The sequence below is a fragment of the Aristolochia californica genome, unplaced genomic scaffold (genome assembly GCF_029961685.1).
Source record: "Aristolochia californica isolate CCGP_79_NKW_82.1479 unplaced genomic scaffold, dmAriCali1.0.hap1 SCAF_5, whole genome shotgun sequence".
Lineage (NCBI taxonomy): Eukaryota > Viridiplantae > Streptophyta > Magnoliopsida > Piperales > Aristolochiaceae > Aristolochia > Aristolochia californica.
Window position 1 is genome coordinate 45,324,117 of NW_027182214.1, and position 16,792 is coordinate 45,340,908.

Genomic DNA, 16,792 nt, shown 5'->3' on the forward strand with positions numbered 1-16,792 from the left:
AAGTTACAGCAAGGACGATAAACAAGATGTAATTGTAACCACTAAGGCTCTGAATGATGCAACAAAGATCCCAGGTAAAATGCATTGCTACGGCTAATATCTATAACGTGGAGCTGGCAATTGTGCTTCTTCTGCTTGTTGAACTGTCTTAACTCACAGTGTTGCCCATATTTGATTCTGTTTTAAGGTTGTGGTGTCCTACTGAGTGAAAATAATGCCATAAAATGTTCTTGCATCCTCGAATTATTTTCGATACCTGGTTCTTGACATCCATATTTTCACAGAAGTAGCCAGAAAGCAACAAAAATAAGTGTAAAACTTAGCAGTTTAACATATAACAAAAAATAAACAGCATCATATGCACAAAACTAGCATCATAAATCATCAAAACAGTCCCAACTGTACTGGGATCTGCCACAAGAATTGCTTGCTCCATTCTTGGCCTCAACTTTTTCAACAGTATCAGAACTCTGGAGGACTACCTCAAACAGCAGCCAGTATAAAACTTTATCACAACTCTTTCATATGTTATTGAGCCATTCTTCATTAAGATTTTTTCTATTGTTTAATTATTCAATGACAACTCTTTCTACAATAGCCAGCTAACATTAACTAGTAGCATAAAATAAAAACATACAAACATGAATGGACAGGATAGGAGCATTGCTCACTATCACCTTGGTGCATGGTCAGGTATTCCGATGACTAGCTTATTGTAAAATAGATTCCACACATTAATAGACAGATAAATTATCTTTTTGAATAGCAACAGAGGTCCCAAATCCAACACATCCTAAGCACAAAATTCCTAACCACAGTACTACTTTCATATCCTTTGAGGATACTCGCAGGATAGTGATTCTCCTTTGTACTTCACTCCGTATCATTCTAATAGAACATATGAAGTTACTTTGTTACTTGAGTATTCTTGTAATGCTAGAAGGATGCAATTTTCTTGTCTTTAGTAGGAGTATTTCCTTTACGGATTCATGAGGGCATTATTATCCATATGTAATTTTATTTCAGATATATCTTAATGAAAACACAAGAATAGAGGCTGCCTAATTTACATTTGGGTGTGCTATTGTTTTCACTCGTTCTTTCTCCTGCTTCCTTTCTTCTTTCTTCTTCAATTTGTATGCTGCAAAACCCAGACAATGCTCACACTTTAATCAAGTTCTTTGCCTAATTCGATTCAAAATTTCACATTCTAACCTACTTTCACATGATATAATACCTTATCCAGTGAATATCATGCAAAACTGGATTGATTGTTGATCCACTATGATTTTTACAATGCTTGGTAAATTATCGTGAATTGATCCTATTCAAAATTATACTACACATGATCAATATGACTACTAAGCTCATAGTAAGCTCAAGACCATTAACATAAGCAAACTGATCACAAGGCCAAGTTCTAACATCAAGAGAAGCTTTTAACATCCCTTTGAACTTGAGCAGCAACAAAATGAATAGTAAGGAGGACCAGAAGAAGCTTTCCCTTCCATCAGCTGGTGCATTAAAAAAGTTGAAGCATTTGTTTTAGGTAGAATGCAAACAAAGAATTGATGGAAAAGGCTTTCAAACGTTTGGAATTAGATTGTTGACAGCAGCAAAATGAACACTAGGAGCAAATACACAGAAGAAGCTTTCAATGCTAATAGCATATGTAATGATAATAACTTAATAACTTAAAGAGTTGTAATGAAAGAATAGACTAATACACCTCATGTTTCTGTTGGCTATCCTTCCTAATGCAGCAACCACAACGTGCTCAGTGGTAGATAGAAATATCGATCAGTCGTTGATGGCCAGGACAAGTTTGCATTCACAGAGAGCTTCTCAGCCACTGCTGTGCTAAATGCACTCAAGAGCAACAGGCAAGGCAGTAGTGGAGTAATAGTATAATACTTCATGCAGGTTTTCATTAACCAGACGGAAATAATGATAACAGAAAAAAGTTTATCTTTCTATACTATCAGTCAAATATGGAACTTTAATCACAAAACTAGCAACAAACCAGTTGGAGGCATCAATTTTGATAAAAGTTTCACAGGTATAGGGCTTATGTACAGAACATAGCACAATCAATTACCCACATTGGGCACTGCAGCCATGAACGAATTATACGAAGACTCTAGATCAAAATGAAGCTGTCTCGCCTGCTGCTCTGTCAGCTCGTCAGCAGCACCCATCTTAGAAAGCTTCCCAATCCAATCCTTCATCTTTACCTTCCCCTCATAATCTGGCGGCAGAATACTAAGCTTGTTCAATGAAGCCGACAAATCCGACAACAGGGGATGGACCTGATCAACAGCGACCATATTGAGCTTCAGTGAATCCATAGCCGTGATGAAGTGCTGCACGCATTCTGCCACGGTAGTGGCGATGGAAGCCGAGGCCGAAGCCCTGTGCTCGACGGTGGCGGGGACCCCTGATACGAGAAGCCGGTTGAGGGCTGCGGGGCAGTCCATCTTGCAGGTTTCTACAAATCGTTCGATCGAAGGAACCGAATCTTTGAGAGAGGAGGTCAGAGTTTTGAATTGGGCAATGAGCTTGATGCATTCGGGCTCTTACTCTTGGGAAGACACGATATCCCGGACGTAAGCTTTCTCGAGCTTTTCCGTCGCTTTCATAATGGCGAAGAGATCCGCGAAATTGTCGTACATCTCCCGCTCTCGTTTATCGTTCCAGAGCTTCACTTCCTTGGCGACAAAAAAGGAATCTTTGACTGTTCGTATCACCTTTCCGGATATCAGGGAAGATGAACCGAGGAAAAATAAAATCAAGAGCAAATTCGAGGAAAGATGATCGAGGAAGACTTTCGAAATCGACTCAATTTTCGAGTGAAAATAGCAGACGGAGCAATTACGGAGCTGGCGATGATGAAAGCCATGAATAAGCGTGGGAGAAAAAGGCTCTGTGAATCTCGCGAATTGGTCCTGACTCGGTCAGCTCAGTTCACGTTCGGTTGTTGATTTTGATTGGCGCCGTTGAAAAAAACCTATTCGAGCAAAGCTAACTCGGTGTTCTTCGGCTGACGCCGAGTCAACCCGGTTATTTACCATTACGTAACAGAAAACCCGTTTCGAGGCCGTTACATTGACCAAATAATGGCGGAAACCGTTATAATTGCTTTGTAGCGCCAATTACAATTGTAACAGACAACCTCAACAGTCAGTGACGGCCCATACGAGCAAGATTTGCCCATTTTCGTCAAATATCGTCGTATCAAATCGTGTATCGGCTATATCGGCCGATCGTAGCGTTATCGTTATTCCGCTTTTTTCGACCCGAAACTCTCGCCGTCGACTGACCGGGTGGGGGACTCTGGGGCGTAAAAATTAATCATTGAACAACTCAAGGGTGTTTTTGTCATTTAATGGTATTTTTGGGTTTTTTCTCGCCGCTTCGACAAGAGGAACGGCAGGTGCCTCTGCTCTTCTGATTTTCAACTCGTCCAGGAACTCGAAGGCTCTAGTTGAGAGGATGGCGGCTTGGTTAGCAGCGGCTCGTCAAGCTAGTTCTCTTTCCCGTCTTTCGTCTCCCACATCGACCGGTCAAGCAGCTAAGCTCATCCAGCGGCGAGGACTTGCCGGTGGTGCAGGTAGACTCCCTCGTTTGCCCTTGTTTCGGTTCTTCACATTTCCTTCGTGTTGATCACAATTCCTGATGTCGTTTCATAGGTTAGTTCTTGATTTGGGTTCTGGTGGTCTGAAGCTCCGACTTACCTAATATTGCCATTCATGCGTGATTTGTGTTGTGCGTCTCTCGAGAGGTTGTGACGAGATTGTGTTTATTCTTTATTGATTCGTTTCCCTTCTGGCATATTCTTCCGTTCTGTTGTATCCTCCGGCGAGCGATGTGGATGTCTCCTTTTCTTTTCTGCATCAATTTAAGGTTTTTTCCTCCCAGTTATTAGAAATGACAGAATTGAGTTTTTGTTTTTATGGCATTGAATCTCAGAAAGTTAGTAAGTAGCATTTAAGGCAGTGTATAGTGTTTTCTGTCTGTTTTTGTTCTTGTGTTTGTGGAGGCCATCAGTTCTAAATCTGCCACTTATTACATCTGTAATGTGAATGACTTACGACATTTTGGCTCTAACTTATGTATTTGAGAACCTATACGGTTTACTAAGTACGTAACAATGAGCATTTTTAGCTAGATATCTGATGGCTTTTCTCCTTCTGTTCAACTCTTTGCAGATCATGGACCTCCGAGAGTTAACTGCTGGGATGACCCTCTTAGCCCATCCAAGTGGAAAGAAGAGCATGTAAGTTTTCTTACGGCTATGGTTGGAAAATACTGTAGATATCTGGTACTTTTTAAAAATAATTTAATACCTTTCCATGTGGATACATTGGTGTATATTATCTATTATCTTGGAGCAGTCTGTTACTATTGATGCTATCAATATTGGTGATCAAGAAGTGCCTACGATCTTCTCTGTTTTTGGATATTACACATATGTGATAGTCAGTATTGGGAATGTATCTTATCAGGAACTATGAAAATCAGAGTTATAAGGTAATTATTTTTACACGCATCAGCAGATTATGCTTGAGCCTATAGTTCAATTTCCACATCGAGTGTCTGTTAATCAAAATTCTCAGGTTTGCATCACATGCCATGTCACACATTCAATGTCTATTGAAGTATTTGAATGTAACATGTCTTTAAAAAATTTCATACTGGTCTTTTGAGGTAACATATCCCAAATAAAAAAAAGTCAGCTGGTTTACTAATGGTCATCAGCCTAGAGTGTTTAGTCATGTTTGAAATCTTAAGATCCTTTTCTAGGCAGACATTTCATGTTATGCTATCGATAGCTATTCATATTGAGGATGATCAGTACAAAAATTCTTCAGACAATTTTCTCATTCACACAGAGAAAATCCTGTGTACTGAAATTGGAAATGGATAAAAAAGTTTCATACTTATTGGGACCAAAAAAGAGGAAGAATGCATATATATTGGCTGTATCTTTTTGCTTTGGTTGGTATATGAGCTTTTTAGCAAAGTGTTATTCTTCTGCAGCCAATTTTGGTTGTCTTATTAGTTGTTTCAACTGATAATCTTGTGGCAAAACTTCAAAAATTGTCTGTTCCTCCTTTAAAACTCTTTCTTCTAATAAAAGGTTTTAACCATCTGTGGAAGAGTCTATAACAGATGTCTAATGTTGTAAGGTGGTCAACCTGCTTTCTGACGTTATGTGTGCTATTTCCTTTTGGAAGCAGGTTACAGACATGCTTGAGACACGCAAATCACCTAGGTCCTTTGACTAAAACCTCCTCTCAAACTACAGTAATGTGCAATGCAGGACTGGAAGAGTTCATTGCACAAAAGTATTATAAAATGGTTCAACCAATTTTATGTTTCTGACAACATCTTATGTGAAGGAAAATGCACTGGCTGAAATAAACAGCATATTTCTGTTATTGCTATCTAAAATGCTCTCCAAAATTAAAATACGCACATTCATATCCATGTGAATATTGCAGACAATGATCAAATGGATGGATCAGTAACAAGTTCTTTGGGCCAAATTGCGAATGAGAACCTATTAGGAGTCCATTTTGGGGAACAGACCAGCGGAGCTGATTTTATTCAAGTCAACTCTTCAGCCCAACTGATTGTTTCACTTAATCAAGATAACTTGTTACAAGTTCTCTACTAATATTCAGTTCTAAGCTAACCAATTTGTAATTTACAAGAAAAAAGGATAGTAATCTAACTTATTGATCTACAAAGATTTCGTGTATCGCCGTGGGCAAATCCTATGCTCAATTCCTAGCATTTTGGCTGCAATCAGTCTCGTTTCTGTGACCCACTTCTGGCTTTTCTGGAACTTGGAGCAGGATGCATCTAAAGTTCTGTTTCACTTTCTCTATTCATGTTGATTTTTTGTTTGGATAATTTGGATTCCCTTGATAAATGGAATCTTAATACTGAAAACTACTTCTAATACTCTGTTTCTCCTTTATGTTTCACCCTTGTAAACAAAATGTCAGTGGCTTTGGTCCAACCTGTGGCTGGCGTTGGATACTTTCTGGGGTTCATACCTCTGGCTTCTTATTTTTGGATAGCTGTAATACTGGAAAGCCCCTTCCGGCATCTGGGAAACCATCTGCATATAGAGATAATCCTAGACATTTTCTCTCAAGGTTATTAGAAATAAACATATCATAAAACACTCTAGATGTAATGTCAGTAGATGCTATAATGAGATCGAGTACTTGGAATCATTTGATCACTTCTTCTCTTCCCAGGCCAGACCCAAATGAGAAAATTGAAATAGGAACAACCTTTCGTCTTTACTTAAATGCTATTAAATGTTTTTGTTTATTGTTCAATTCTTTTAGGAGAATGATGAATTGATTCCTTGTTTCCATGAGATGGCATTCTGATATCTGTGACGACAATACTACTTGCAGTTTGTGATTGTCTGCTTGTCCACATGGGGTCTGATTATATATGGAGGTTACAAGAAGTTCTCTTCTGGAGGCAAAGAGGAAACACTGGAAGAGGTGATTGTGCAAAACATTTTGAAATTTTCACATGAAATTCATTACATTCAAAGCATGACCCGTACCTACTCTTATTTTTTTTCTCCACAAGTAGAATGAAGTTATTGATGAGTCTTACATTATCTGTTTTTGCACTCTTTCAGAAAACTGCTGAGGGGGCTCATTAAACATGTGTTGAAGGTGGCAGCTGTTTCTCCTTTTTGGAACTTGTTGCAAATAAATCGTTTTCAAGATTTAGGATTGTTGTTTTTTATTTAGTAACAATCAGTTTTGAGCCCTCTGTTATCGTTACACAGAATGACTACACTCGTCGTACAGCTTATACTGTTGCCTCATGGATTTTCCAAGTTATTAAATGAAACGACTCTTCGCTCCAAAGCTCTAAACTTGTTCCACTTGGTCTCACTGCTAAATCAGCAACGAGTACATGGAAGACAGTACCAGCTCATTTGTTGGAGAAACTTGCATCCGTGACTGCTTCTTCTACTGTAAACCTGAATGGTAGTCATTGCCATTCAAAAGGAAGTGACTCTGGAAATTGGAAATCATGGGTAAAGAGACTGCAGAGCACACCAATATGCAGAAGCCCGCAGAACCTTGACTTGACATTTATGTCTGCAGAGATAAAACGGACGAGTCTTTTGGCTATTAATGAATAACGAAGGCCGCGAGCTTCTACTAAGTTATGGCTTCCCATTTTTCATCATCCGTAATAACCTGTATTTTTTGCTCGGAAATATTCCTTTTTCCATAAAAAAATAATTTAATATTTATGTCAAATTTCATAAATAACACGTAATATATATATATAATATAAAATAAAAATTGTATCTTTCCTTTAGTCTATGAGAAATCGATGCCTATGAGGAAAAACAAAAGAGCTTTGAACTGAGATTGCAGGGAGGCAGCAGCATCTTGGAATGTGTAATCTTTCTGCTCAAAATATCTCATTTAGCTGTTCAAAACTGCCATGTAAGACGCAGATGAGTTGAATATGGGGAAGAACTACTCATACAATCCTTCCAGCATCACTAATACACAGACTGTGATCATAACTTTTAGCTTCATTCTAAGATCAGCGGTTCTTCTTATCCATTTTTAGCTTCGCAGCAATATCCCCACTGTAAGGAGCAATATGGTATGCATACTGTTGAATCACGGAAAAGATAACCATCTCTAAACAGATGAGGACGTTCTGGAGGGCTTCCTGGATGTGCTCAACATCTAACCAAAAGTGGTGAGATCGGATTATTCCAGCTGCTGCTAGGATTTCAAGCACAACTCCCTGAAATGATTTCCAAAAACTCATCAGTGAAAGTTCTTTCCCTGTGATAAAGATGAAAAGTAGTTGGCAATCATCAAGAAGATTAAGAAGCATAGCTGGTACGAACTCAGCAATTGATGAGATGAATTCTCTTACCTGCCAGAAACAAAAGAAGACAATTCCTTTGATGCACAAGAACTTTGATAGAGGTTTGTGTGGTGCCAACTCCTTTGCAAAAACATGATAGAAGGCCACGAGAGCATATAGTGCTAGGGAGACGGAGATATTCAGTATGATGGTGAATGTCCAGCTGATCCACGTAGTGTACAAACCTAGAAGTTGAAGCATAATCATCAAAATAGAGCAGATTGGTCGGATTACAACAAACTGCCATGTCCAATATTTGAGCAGTTTCAATGTTTGGTGATCCAGGTGCACGGTACGAGGCTGCAGTCACAGAAATACATAATTAGACAAATATTCATGTAAAATAGGCAATTCCTTACAATAGGTTGAGTCTAGAATGAAGTTTTGTAGCTGGAAGCAATGATAGTGATAAAATAACCAACAGTTATCAAAAGATTAAGTTCTCATATAAAAGTTTGTTTTTGCCGCCTGAAAATCAATTTGATTGTGAAACTATTTTTCTGGTAAGGAATTAAAACAAAACTAACAAACAAATTCAAGAGCCATAAGAGATAACAATCATGTGAGCATTATACACCCATGAGGGATCCAGCTAGTCTTAAAAGGCAATTCGTTACAAAAATGAAACAGAAATTAAATCATCATTAATGCAATTAGGCTGGGTCTAGGTGACATTAATTTAGAAACAGCAACAGAGAAACAAGTGGAGCCACTTCTGAGGTCTTTCTGATGAGCAGAGGGTGTGAGGAATTTCTAAAAAGATGGAAATTAACCTAAAGGCCAAAACTGTAAACTGCAAATTGAATAAACAAACGTTTCCACCCAACCACAGACAGTCTTCACAGATTGGTTTTCAAGTAGTTTTTGGAAGATGTCTGTATAAATAATTGACACCCAGAAACAAAAAAACTAGAGACAGTATGAGAAACAAAATCATTTATACTGATGCTATTATTATCTATTCTTACTCCTTTTAATTTGGACAGAAAAACTGCTTCCAGCTGCAGGAAGATCAGGTGATAAAATATAGCAGGTGAAACATTTCAATAAAAATCAACAAAGTGTACCGACCTGGAAAAGTGTCATGGGAAAGCTATGGTGAATTTCTCTTCCTTTGATTTCATCTGGGACAATATTTTTACTAATAGATATGTTCAAGTAACTGTACATCAAGGCAAGGAACTTAGCAATCACCTGTCAATGGAAAAAAAATACATTCACTGGTAAAAGTCATGCATAATTTATAAAAGAAGGATCTTGTTAGACATTTCCAAATGAACTGACCAGAGCTTCATAACACTCCTTCACCGAGTCCAAGAATGTGAAAAAGACTTTGCTTCCCTGAATATCTACCAAACCAACAAAAGAGTCGAAGGCATATAATGGAGCCATGAGAATGATGATAAGGATGGCCTTTTGCTCCTTTGGGTTTTTCCAGTAGAAAAGATGCTGCGACACCAGCTGTAATGTAAAATGCATCGACAGCATGACGCAGGCACCTGATCCAAGTAGGGTGAGAGTCCGTCGATCCATTGTTGCTAAATCCATTGTTGGCAGGTGACAGGAAAATATAGAGGCAAAACCTGGGGCAAAAATTGGTATCAGCAAGAGGTGGAAATATCTATCTCATTCATTCTAATCTTTCTTATCAAGTCAGCCAAATGCAGCAGAACTGGAGATTCATAAGCTAAGGAGCTACCCTTGCTAAGGTTCTGTCTTCCCAGTCTCCCAGATAACAGTAAAAATTTTCAGTCACTTTTGGCTTCATTGCAAAAATAAAATCATGATTCAATTTATATTTTAGGTTAAAATATCAAACACATGTACAAAATCAATTATGAAGCATCATTGAACGGTTAGTCACCAATTATAAGAAGAAACTCTACTACAATGAGTACTTTTTAGTTTCTGAGGATAATAATCTTTTTCTTCTCCCAATAGTGGATGTAGAGAATGCTTGCATGTCCATGGAAGTGGCAAGGAAATTTCTAAGAGAAATAGGCAAACTTTAAGTCAAACATTTATTACAAATAAGCAAACTTTCCACCAATCATATACTAATAATCAATCTTCTAGGTCCTCTGTTTAATATACGGAGACTTCTTACGTGCAAAATTTCACCTCCATAAATCAAGCAACAGCCCCTCTATAACCATCTCAACTCCCAAACTTTACTGAACTGAACAAATACTTCAGAAGATTTTCAGACAGAACCGAAGAGAACCAACACATGGCTTAGCTCAATCACCAGACGTAGTTCAATTTACTTCGACCAAAAAGGAAACCAATAAGCGATGAAGTTCAACAATCGAGAAGACTGTCGATGGCAAATCAAATAGTTTAGCTGTCCACCATCAACCCAAAAAAGAGAAAAAGTAACGACACGATAAGAAGGGCTTGAAGCTATATGATCCATGAGAAAAACTATACACGATGTTGCGGTGAAAAACAGATAATCAACCCTGATATTTTGGAGTGATACAGTTCAAAGGCACAAAGAAAGCATCGATACCAATTTTTTTGTCCGAGGTAGAAACAGATCTAAAATCCAAAACCGAAATCAAGCTCAATGGATTTTCAGAAATTTACACTCGTCAAATCGAACTAGAATTGGTAAAAGAAAATACTTCTCTCCAACCGTAATGTTTCTACAGAGACTGAAACAGAAACAGGAGGAAAAGTATCACTTACAGAAATTCAAACGTGTGAACGGACGAGCTGCTTCAGATGGGACCTGAAGAAATGCACACAGCCACCATGGACATCGAACTTGAAGAAATAGGACTGTATGTTCAACCTTCCCAAGCGGATGGAAAGACTACGCCTGCATACAATCTTCTTCTAAGTACAACTATCCTTTTACCCCTGAGAAACACCAATATCACCAGTCTTGCCCTTCTATAATGTCTGTACCAAACCGTCAATCCCCTTGTAGAAAGAAAAAAAAAATCTTCTCATTGTCTGTTCCAAGCGTCTTCTCCTATCGTTTTCCTATCTGTTCCAGTCACTGTTCACTCCTCTTTTCCTTCTCCGTCATCTCCCATTCTAATTCAAACTCGAAGGTTGCTTTTTTCAGTCTTCGTCGTCTTCCCGACAGAAGGGTGTTGCTCACTGTTTTGCTTCTCACGGTAAACCTTAACACGAGCCTTATTTGTTTTTCTCTCTTCTCGTTGTTCTACCACTTTTTCATCTATTTTCCTGCGTCTTTTTTTTCTTCCTCCCTTCTCCTTTCGTTTACTTTTTTCTTATTTTTCTTTGGATTTTTCTTTATAGAATTTAGATTATCAAACTTCTCGTGCTAAGGGCATATTGCTCTGCTTCTTTTTAGAAAATCAGGAAAATGAGAGGAATTTCTATTTGATGTAGTCATTTACATAATTGAATCTGCCAGAGTATCTTAGTCAGTGACCAAATCCGAAGAATCAAAGACAGCAACAAGCACAGGTAGAAATGCCTTCCTTTTTTCATTCAATGTGAGAGTGTCTACATTTCAATCTTGATTACTCGGCCAACAAATTTAGGTGCACCTATGTTTCCTTTTTTTTCTTTTTATAGCTTTGTCTTGTTCCCTTCTTTCTTTTGTTGGTTCTGTTGCTGCTGTCCGTATTTTCGTTGTCTATGTAAATAGTTTGATAAGATCTGCTTTAAATGTCTGCATTATATCTTTCTGTTCATATTTCAAAATGAAATGCATGAGATAGACAAGGAAACAGAAATGGCCGGTTGGGATAATCAGAAGTATGTTGATTTGATTTAGATGACTCAGGTACCCAAGACTTTTGCTGTAAAACAAAAATATGACAGAAGTGGGCGCCCTCATGAGTGTAATAATAGTGTTTGGAAAATGTTCTAGGATAGCAGCATTTGTGTATGAAATCAAAAGTGGAAAGAAGACGTTAACGTAGGGTTGTCTAAGAGAAAAGAAAACACATTCCGGCAGCAGACAATGCTGAAAATTTTGAGCAAATAGCAAATTACCTCCCCTTAATGATTCTGAAACTTTAATCTTTTAAAGACTAATCTACCGAACTTCTAAAGATTCTAAAACTTTGAGAGTTACAGCTAAAATGATGTTATGTAATTCCTTCCATGTTCTTTTGTATGTTTCTTAGGTTTGATTTTTATCTAAAGCATATTACACAGTTGCAACCTTGCATTAAAAAAGTTCAAACTTCGATCTGTTAATCATATTACTTTACTCATTTGTCTATGCTAATAAGATGGTTTAAGTTGAGAATTCTTGGCTTTCTAAGGCAATACTGATATTGGTAGCTTTTGCTTTTTGAAAGGAGATTACTTAAATATATACCTTTTTGTTCTTAATAAAGTTTATTTAAATATAAAATGGATAAATGTCCAGGGAATGTCCTAGTGAGTACTAAAAGCGTCGCCACTTATAAATATCCTGGAAACTTGTTTTCTGAAAACTATTTTGCATTTTTCATGGGGTGTATGCTTTCAGCTAGAGCTCTAACAAGGCCTTGAAGATCCTGTCAAACCGTATGTTTTTGAAACCGGTCGGTCCTGGTTCAGTCTTCATAACTTTGGTCTGTATCCCAAACCATGTCCTGCACTTCAGCAGCACAGAGTTCTACAAATAGCTCCACTTTCTAAGTCGAAGTTAAATCTTTTTTTTTTCTTGGCAGTGTATCCAGTTCTCCAATAAATCATGCAGTCTTCAAATTTAGACGATATTTTTGATTCCGCTGTCAATTTGGAAGAAAAGCACTCTGATGAGGGGTTCAAGGATGGGTTTGCGGATGGTTTGGCCATTGGGAAACAGGAGGGAAGAGAGGTGGGTCTAAAACATGGATTCGAAGTTGGAGAAGAACTTGGATTTTATAAGGGCTGTGTTGATGTTTGGACCTCGGTGATTCATGTAAATTCTGACAGCTTCTCAGCTAGGGTTCAGAACAACATTAAACATATGAAGGAATTGATTGACAAGTACCCAGTAGTGGATCCAGAGAATGAAAATGTTCAGGAGATTATGGAAGCTTTGAGGTTGAAGTTTCGGGCTATTACTGCGACGTTGGGGGTGAAGTTGGACTACCAAGGATACCCAAAATCGACAGATGTGAAGGAGACTGAATTTTAAGGGAACTGGGATTCGTTTATGCCAAATTTTAGATAATTTTGTAAATTATCATGTGATGTTTCCAGCTTCAAATAAAAAACAATATTATCTTTACAAGTTCTATGGTGTAGTTGTTTTCTACAGTCTATGCATTTGTGTATTGTCATGCTGCAATAACTTTGCAACTAGTGTTGCACAAAAAGTTGCTGTAGGTTTTATTTTTGTTGATTTTAAAGCAGACTAAACTTCTTTTTTTCTTAAATAGTTTAAACATGCTTACCTTATGAAATCATGAAGAGTTAAATGGTGTCTTAAATTGTGTTGTGTTGGTTTCTATGACCTTTTATGTGGATAGGTCTGTGAAAACTTATTTTTATCTTACCATTCATAAAAGAAAATAAAGGCGAACTACAAATTAAAAGCTTTATTTCATTGATTATATATATATATATATATATATATATATATATATAGAGAGAGAGAGAGAGAGAGAGAGAGAGAAATGAATAGATAGGTTCCTTGTAAAAACATACGTAGAGTTGGAACTTTTTAGTTTTGTCACTAACCCACTTATTAAATGTTATACCAAAAGAAAATTAAGGCAGAGATCTCTATCACCAAATGGTGTCCCTCTGTTTTGCAGATTGTACAAGTGTGAAATAGGTAAATGATGATTAAGATGATGCTTGCCTGTTGCAAAGTCTACATATCTGAAAGCCGAAACAAGTGTGCCCTGGACTTGATAGAGCAGGCAGCCAAGCTATATCCTGAAGCTGTCATAGTGAACAAGTTCAAGGATGAGGTTTACAACAGAGTTGGTTACACACTTGTATCCTATGTCTCCCAAAACCCTCTCCGAGATGTTTATCCCTTGCCAAAAGCTGTATTTACCATGGTGAAAGCTGCACTTGAAGCTACAAATCTTGAACTGCACTGTGGGACTCATCCACGCCTTGGAGTGGTTGATCACATTTGCTTTCACCCTCTGGCTCAGGCTTCATTAGAGCAAGTGGCTGGGCTTGCAACATCGGTGGCCAGTGATATTGGCCACAAGCTTCAAGGTCTGTCTTCTTCCAGCAAGTTTTGCAATTCAATGATCTACTGGACCCTTGCCTAAATGAGTCATACTGGTGAAACTTGTTGCATGAATAATTTATCTCAAACTTACCTAGTTTATGGCCAAAATTGATATTCATCTATCCTAAAATAGAAGAATATATTACTTTTTCAAGATGAGCAGTTGTATCTATTCTTTGACGTGCACTTGTTTGGCTATTGGTAACTTATACTGTAATATTTGACAACTGTCACACTGGGCTTCAATAATCTCCAAAGGTTGAAGAGGTCAGGAGAATAGGGTACCCATGTATTGGTTCAGATTCAACAATATGGGGCTCAATGAGTATCAAAAATGAGTAGGTTTCTGCTCTGTTATGTTGATTTGAAGATTGAGATACTACAGTGTTCATATTCTGCAGTCCCTACCTTTCTGTATGGAGCTGCCCATGAACAAGGACGAAGTCTTGATTCAATTAGAAGACAACTAGGCTATTTCAAGCCTAATTCCGAAGGAATCAATTGGGCAGGTGGGCCCAAATCTGGGAGCTTGCCTCTGCAGCCAGATGCCGGTCCTGTGCAAGTGGTTCAATCTGCTGGAGTTGTGGTGGTAGGTGCCACTGGCTGGGTTGATAACTACAATGTTCCTGTTTACTCTTCCAACCTAGCTACAGTTCGTAAGATATCTAAAAAGGTGAGCGGGAGAGGAGGTGGTCTGGAATCGGTGCAAGCTATGGCACTTGCCCATGGTGATGACTTAATGGAGGTGGCCTGTAATTTGTTGAATCCACAAAGAATTGGAGCTGATCAGGTGCAACTGGAAGTTGAGCGGCTAGCAAGGATGGAGGGTTTAGCTGTTGGCCAAGGATACTTCACAGATTTTTCACAAGAAATTATTATTGACAGGTATTTGAAGGGAGAACAGTTCGACAGTTGAGACAACCAATTTCAAGAGTGTCAACATGAGCTGATGTAGCTGTTATTCCTGTCAGAGTCCACTCTCTGAGTTGAAAATTGATGCAGTTGATTAATGGGGAGGAGAAAGAGTGAATTGGCTACTAATGATGCCACTGTAACTGAGTTTAATTGTTTAAACCAAACTACTCTTAGCAACTTGCTGTTATCATTGCTTTGATCCCTTCATCATCGACACTGTCTGTGCTCTCATCTGAAGCTCTCTTTCTTCTGCATTTCATGTCATCTAGACTGACGTAGATGTAGAACTTTACTATGCAAATCTTTCTGTTACGAAGAACAATTTCGACATAACAGCTTTTGAAACAGTAGTTGCAATCTCTCAGCACCTGGTCCAGGCAAAACCATTTTCCTGGCTCCCCATGCATCCACCTCAACGAGCAAAGTGACTGCGAACTTTACCTGGAAATAATTTAAAAGTGATAGAAGGCCAGATAATATAATGGTGAATGTCCGACCAAACCAAGTAGTGTAATTGGTAGAAGTAGAAGCAAATTATAAGCACAGAGCAGATTGATCGGAAAATGACAAATTGCCATGTCCAATACTACAGCAGTCACAGGAATAGGTAACTGGACAAAGTTTTCGTGTAAAATTGGCAATGCCTTGAACAATGTTATGTCTAGAATGAAGTTTTGTATCTGGACACATCCACAATCCCTTTTCAAGCTCAAATATTATCAATGATGGTAAGACATTGGAGGTGATGAAAAATTTGCTTTTGCTATTCGAAATTAATTTGACAGTAAAATATTTTCTCTAATTATGAAAAGAACACAAAACAAAACTAACAAAACAAAATCAGGATCCATAAGAGAAAACAGTGATGGATCTTGCGGGGGATTTTAATTTTGTATCTGCATTCATTTTTATCCTCACGAGTCACTCGTTCTCTCACTATTGTTCTTCTTACTCTGCCCTCTCACTCTTGTATTTTGATATTATAAAATTAAATATTTATTTATTATTTTATATATTTATTTTAATTTAAAATTATTAAATTTTAATTAATATTAAATCAAACAAGTTAAAATTTATCTTAGTTTATTAATAGAATGGTTAAATAAAATTATCTTATAAAAATTAAATCTATAGAGTAATTTTATATACTAAAATATCCTTTTTTAATATAAATTCATGATTTTAATATTATATTTGATTTCTAATTTAAGTGTGAGAATTTGGATATTTATAAAAGTAAGTATTTGTTTAATTTTTTTATAAAATAAATAATTAAAATTATTTATTAATTTAAAACAAGTTTAAATGTATATTAGTTTAGTTAAATAAAGTTATCTTATAAAATTAAATCTATAAAAGTAATTTTGTATAATAAAATACCCTCTTTTTATTTATATAAATTTCCGATTTTTAGTATTATATTTAATTTTTAAGCGAGAATTTAGATATTAAAAAGTAACAATTTGGGTATTATAAAATTTTATTTTATATATTTAATTAAATAGATAATGTTAATTTTAAATTTAAAATATCTATTAATTCATACAAGTTAAAATCTATCATAATTTATTAATAAAAAAATTAAATCTATTAAAATATTATATTAATAAATTTCTTTTATATTTAACACAAAATATTATTTTACACTATATTTTCTGTTACTAATACAAAAAAATAGTAACTCATTTTTAATTTCACTTTCACTTGCCCTAAGAGGTATGAATTGCCTTTTCAATTTCAGCCTTTGGGAACTCTGCTCAAGACTTCGCAATGTTCTTGCTT

The 16,792-nt window shown here is 36.9% G+C and overlaps 4 protein-coding genes and 1 pseudogene across 7 annotated transcripts; 3 read left to right on the forward strand and 2 right to left on the reverse strand.

Moving 5' to 3' along the window:
* Positions 1-1,900: 1,900 nt before the first annotated feature.
* LOC137965473 (vacuolar protein sorting-associated protein 28 homolog 1-like) lies at positions 1,901-3,214 on the reverse strand (annotated as a pseudogene).
* A 220-nt stretch (positions 3,215-3,434) lies between these two features.
* On the forward strand, positions 3,435-6,909 carry LOC137966680 (uncharacterized). The gene is made up of 4 exons (XM_068813369.1): positions 3,435-3,610; positions 4,209-4,276; positions 6,438-6,530; positions 6,674-6,909. The coding sequence occupies exons 1-4, from the start codon at positions 3,493-3,495 to the stop codon at positions 6,695-6,697; spliced, it is 303 nt and encodes a 100-aa protein (XP_068669470.1). The 5' UTR covers positions 3,435-3,492; the 3' UTR covers positions 6,698-6,909.
* A 605-nt stretch (positions 6,910-7,514) lies between these two features.
* LOC137965717 (uncharacterized) lies at positions 7,515-10,711 on the reverse strand. Its single transcript, XM_068812040.1, has 5 exons — positions 10,633-10,711; positions 9,226-9,524; positions 9,013-9,135; positions 7,951-8,241; positions 7,515-7,815 (listed from the first exon to the last, which is right to left on the reverse strand). Exons 2-5 carry the CDS (start codon positions 9,487-9,489, stop codon positions 7,606-7,608), a joined length of 888 nt encoding a protein of 295 aa, XP_068668141.1. The 5' UTR covers positions 9,490-9,524; positions 10,633-10,711; the 3' UTR covers positions 7,515-7,605.
* Positions 10,712-10,829: 118 nt separating this feature from the next.
* On the forward strand, positions 10,830-15,264 carry LOC137965715 (formiminotransferase cyclodeaminase-like protein). 4 transcript variants are annotated; one of them, XM_068812036.1, is made up of 4 exons: positions 10,830-11,069; positions 11,270-11,385; positions 13,662-14,079; positions 14,497-15,264. In XM_068812036.1, exons 3-4 carry the CDS (start codon positions 13,686-13,688, stop codon positions 15,009-15,011), a joined length of 909 nt encoding a protein of 302 aa, XP_068668137.1. In that variant the 5' UTR covers positions 10,830-11,069; positions 11,270-11,385; positions 13,662-13,685; the 3' UTR covers positions 15,012-15,264. The 4 variants fall into 4 exon arrangements, with proteins under 4 accessions (XP_068668137.1, XP_068668138.1, XP_068668139.1 ...); XM_068812037.1 differs by having other exon boundaries at positions 11,278-11,385; XM_068812038.1 differs by having other exon boundaries at positions 11,308-11,385.
* Positions 12,611-13,039, forward strand: LOC137965474 (uncharacterized). The gene has a single exon (XM_068811738.1). The coding sequence runs from the start codon at positions 12,611-12,613 to the stop codon at positions 13,037-13,039; it is 429 nt and encodes a 142-aa protein (XP_068667839.1).
* Positions 15,265-16,792: the final 1,528 nt, after the last annotated feature.